Genomic DNA, 4,772 nt, shown 5'->3' with positions numbered 1-4,772 from the left:
CATCCTAGGGTTTCCAAGCCTCTCGACCGCTCTGCAGTTTGAGAAGCTCAATTCAACTATACTCATTGTTGAAGAGACTTGAAGCTACTCTGAAAGCTTCCACCAGTCTGATAAGAACTGAGAATCTTATCTGTGTAAATCTAGGAGTTTCGGATTAGGCATTGGATAAGTCCTAAGTCTGAAGTGGGTGTATTACAAGACGTTGTAATAACCAAAGTCTTCTAGTGAATTCCTTCCTAAGTGGAAGAAGGGGAGACGTAGAAGGATTAAGCCTTCGAACTTCCATAAAATCGTGCTTTAGCCTTTACTGCCATTTATCTTACATCCTGCTCATACATTGCTTTATAAACTTTGCATCACTAAAACCTCTGAACTAGTTCCGCACTATTTAAGTTGTTCAAAACGTTTTAGAAGTTGAGAAAACAGATTAAGTGAACTAAACCTCACTTGATCATTTTAAAGAAGAAGAAGAAAAGTTTCAGAGTGTATTCACCCCCCCTCTACCCTCTGAACCGATCCCAACAAGTTGTAAGATCTCAAGTTGTCGATCTATTTTAAAAATTAAGCTCTTAAAATGTTTGTATAAACTTATTTTGAAAAACTTAAAAATGTTGATATATTTGGTATTATTATATCTTTTATTGTTAAAATTATCAAAAAAATATATAATATTATGAAGGTGATGCAAGTAAATATATATACCCAAAACATAGTTTTAGAATCTTAAATATTTATTTTAAAAAATAAAATTATTTTTTTTATTCTTAGGTTAATGTGAAAAATGAGTGGTTGTTAATTTTTAAGTTAATGTGAAAAATGGGTGAAGGACATTTAACAAAATGTATAATGATAACATTTGGAAGTATAATATGAAAATAAAATTTTTTTATCAAAACATTGTGGCGGAGAATTTTTTTTATTTAAAAAAAAACTCTTATAAGATGTCAAACAACTTATAAACTATTTTTTATAAAAAATTTCAAACAAATTTAAAAAGCTTATAAGTTCTGACAAACACTCTCTAACCACAATGTGATTTGGCTCAATTATAGTTTAAATAAATATAAAGATGAATTTCATTAAATTTTTTTTGTAAGTTATCTAAACAACGAAGATACATTTAAATCCGTAGATTTCAAATCATATCATCCAAACTCAACCTTAATTTATTTGTATTTTAATTATTTATTTAAAGACTCATGCTTACTAATTTTTACAACTAATTACACAAAAAAATAACATCACGTGCATTGCACGGACGGGATACTAGTAATATGTTAAAGATGATATACTTGAATTGTCGGGCCCTCCCAAGAATGAACATCTGAAGCGTCTAGATATTAACGAGTGACATAACTATAGGCGTCCAATTATGGGGTTCAACACATAACGTACGGTGGTGGGCTTGGACTCTAATACTATGTTAAAGATGATATACTTGAATTGTCAAGCCTCAGTGGATTTAATTAAATCTAGGATCATAAAGCACATTCGAGAGAGATTGTGTTGCTACTCCGATCATGCTCATGCATAAGGGTGAGGCTCAATGAATAAATAGTAGAGAAATATATACAAATTAACAATATTCAAAAGTCCTTGATACCAAATATAGTAGAACAAAAATTTACGATACAAACTTTGATCACATGTAAAACAACATTTAACGTGGCAAAAATAGACAACAATATGTCCAAAATCAAATTGTTTTCGGCACGAAAGGGTGAAGACATTGTGTGTGGGACGATGACCAGCTTGTTATTTTGTGCGAGTATTAATATTGAAAAATATTCAACGTCGCAACATATATAAAATTAAAATTTAATTAGATAAATATAATATATATAGATCAAAGGGTCCATGATGTTTGGAATTGGGAAATTCCTGATCCATAGTTTTCTCCTACATTTTTCTCCATCCCTTGTCCTTCATACCCAACATTTCCCTGTAGCAAAGTACACGTACAGGATGATTAAAGGCTAACGTTATTTGCATTAAATATTGAATAATGGAAATATTGCAAGATTGCCCACAATTTTCTTTGTTCAGCAATTTGAAATTCACTGAACAAATCATTTGTCTGAACAAAAACAAGACTAATTTATATTGGGTCATTCTGAGACCAATAATTGCTTGCAATTCATTCTCTGATCAATTTTCTTGTAGAAATAAGACATGGGCGCGCAGTAGGTTAACTAATCATTCATATTGATGAGTTCTTGATTAAATGATACATACACACATATATATATATATATAGCTTAATTGTTTATTCTCAATTAGCTTAACCAACTATGATGGATTATACGGGATCGCCCCGAAAACGAATTCGAACCCCGGTGACAGCAAGACTTTAGATTCTTGTTTCTGTAATTGAATAAAAATGTGGGACAAGATTATTACTTGTATTGCTTCCATGGCTTCTGCCTCTGATGAATTGAAATCATAAAATAAGCTAGCTGCAGACAGCTTCATGGAAAGAAACTACAAAAAACAAAAGATATATCAAGGTAAGAAATTTGTTAAATAAATAAAGACGATTAATGGAATTACTTCAAGAAAATTAAATTCATTCTTGATGAAGCTTACGTCGATTTGGTTTTGCAGAGATCGAACGTAATTAATTATCACATCCAACATTACAGCCATTCCCATCGTCTGAAAATATATGAAATATATATTTATAACATTGTTTATTAAAAACATAAATTTAAAAAATTAAATCAAAGATGAATATAAATTTACCTTGTAACACCCTGGAACCAGATCTTGTAAGCACCTCAGCTTTTCATTTATTTTCTCTCTTCGTAACTAGTTCATTAAAAAGGCACGAGAATTTTTTGATCACAAACAATTAGTTTTCATCGCGAAGTTTCTATAATCAAACAAAAATAAATAGAAAATTTAAAGATAAGCAAATGTTTCTGTAATAAATTGTTTGATTTAAACTATATATATGTATAATAAAAAAAATAAGGTACCCTTTCAGCTAAACTGTGGCTATCAGTGGCTTGCCCTCTCTTTGCTCTAACATGAACTACTTCTCTTGGCTTCTCTACAAATTCTCTACCAATGGTTCTTTTCCTCTTCTTCCCACAATAATTCTACAAAAACCACAGGAATCAATAAACAGATCAATCTAAAAAGCACGCTTTATTACGAGTAATTAATGGGTCGATAAATTTCGTCCAAGAGATCAAAAAAGAACCCTAGCTAGCTATATTCGAATAACCTTGTTTGGCGGTGTTGCGATATCCGTTCCAGAAACGGAAGAAGTTGAGTTTACCAAGTTGAAGTTTATGTTGTTGCATCCGTGGTGGGTCGATGGGAAGAAGGTGGATGATAAAGGAGGAACCGGAATGCTAGCGTCGTTGAAAATAGTAGGAAGTTGAGGTTGATGGTGATCGGAAAACACGTCGTTGGAAAAGGGCATGATCCCTTGTGTATTTGTATTGAAACATTGTACTGAAACCAAGTTATGGAAGAGTTCCATGTTGGAATTAATGTGTGGGAGAGGAGAAGGTTTAGGGTTATGTAAGCCTATGTTGAATTCTTCCATTGAAATAGTTTGTGATGGGTATCATAAAAAGGGCAATATATAAGTTTTTGGTTCTATGTAATTTCACCCATAAGGTTTTATTTTTATTGTTTGCCCATACGTCATTGTTTTTTTCCAATTTAATTATTTTATTTTTATAATATGTAATATGTTATTTCGTACAGATTTGTCCACGTTGGTGAGATACCTAGCTCTTATGCGTGGAATAAAAAAATGTTTTGACACTACTTATGAATATCGCCTAAATAAACCTATTGCATGCATGTACGTACGGTTGAATAGATCTGATCTTAAATAGTATTTAAAAATTAAGATAACAATTAAAAAAGTATTTCATATTAATGTTCTAATATGAATTTACAGAAATCGATCCTCATGTACTCCTCGTCAAATAGTACTTGTTTTTTTGAGAAGGCCTTGCCAAGACTAGAGAGCCTAATCTACTAGCCAGCAATCAAATACGTAATATTCGAACTTTGATTCTATAATTTGATCTTTTTTTTATTTTTAGTTCTGTAGTTCGTCATAGTTTATTTTAATTAGAACAATAAATTGATTTTTTTTTATGACGTAGGAACCCGCAGCCGCTACCTTTAGGTGCGCACTGAGTATACCCCCGGACTAACGCAATAGCCTGCAAACTACGTTAGCTAGGTAAACCACACTAGGAAATCCTGTGTGACAGGCTAGTCCAAGAAGGTGTTGGTAGGGAGAAAGAAGATGAAATTCATTAAAAAAATTAGTGGATCGGACTACGAGAGTTTGTGGTGATTTAACCCAATTCCATCAAAACTTTTGCCATAAAATTTCAGGAAAATTTCTTTTTTGGTTCGGTATGTTTGTCACTTTACGATTTCGGTCATCTGTATTTTCATATTTCAGTTTCAGCTCGCTATCTTTGTTTTTTTTGGCAATTTTAGTTTTTTTTATGTGACGCTGATGTAGCACCAATACAGTGCTGAGGACTGTACACATCCAAAATCATGTGAGACCCACGTGATTTTGGGCCAATCAAGACCCACAAGCTACAAAGCTTCGAATTACTCGCAGTGCTGATGTGGATCTGACGTGTATAGTGTCACGTAAGCATTTTCGAAGAAAAAATCTGAAATTGTAAAAAATGATAACATGCAGGACTAAAACTGAAATATAAAAACATAGACAACTGAAATCGCAGAGTGACAAATATACAAGAACAAAGTTTCAGTTTTTCATA

The 4,772-nt window shown here is 32.2% G+C and overlaps 1 protein-coding gene across 1 annotated transcript; it reads right to left on the bottom strand.

The window, feature by feature from the left end:
* Nucleotides 1–1,602: 1,602 nt before the first annotated feature.
* Nucleotides 1,603–3,542, bottom strand: LOC140876125 (transcription factor bHLH75-like). Its single transcript, XM_073280002.1, has 6 exons — nt 3,230–3,542; nt 2,979–3,101; nt 2,743–2,808; nt 2,587–2,655; nt 2,401–2,481; nt 1,603–1,942 (listed from the first exon to the last, which is right to left on the bottom strand). The coding sequence occupies exons 1-6, from the start codon at nt 3,488–3,490 to the stop codon at nt 1,847–1,849; spliced, it is 696 nt and encodes a 231-aa protein (XP_073136103.1). The 5' UTR covers nt 3,491–3,542; the 3' UTR covers nt 1,603–1,846.
* Between the last annotated feature and the right edge of the window lie 1,230 nt (nt 3,543–4,772).

Source organism: Henckelia pumila, chromosome 1, assembly GCF_033568475.1.
Source record: "Henckelia pumila isolate YLH828 chromosome 1, ASM3356847v2, whole genome shotgun sequence".
Lineage (NCBI taxonomy): Eukaryota > Viridiplantae > Streptophyta > Magnoliopsida > Lamiales > Gesneriaceae > Henckelia > Henckelia pumila.
Note: the sequence above shows the minus strand (reverse complement) of the source record. Positions and strands in the feature narration are given on the sequence as shown.

What these genes read in the sequence shown, in the direction of transcription:
- LOC140876125 (XM_073280002.1), bottom strand. Translation starts at nt 3,490, where the DNA reads ATGGAACTCTTCCATAACTTGGTTTCAGTACAATGTTTCAATACAAAT. An exon ending in TCGCAACACCGCCAAACAAG is followed by an intron (nt 3,102 to 3,229) that starts GTTATTCGAATA and finishes TGGTTTTTGTAG; the next exon opens with AATTATTGTGGGAAGAAGAG. An exon ending in TGGTTCCAGGGTGTTACAAG is followed by an intron (nt 2,656 to 2,742) that starts GTAAATTTATAT and finishes ATATATTTTCAG; the next exon opens with ACGATGGGAATGGCTGTAAT.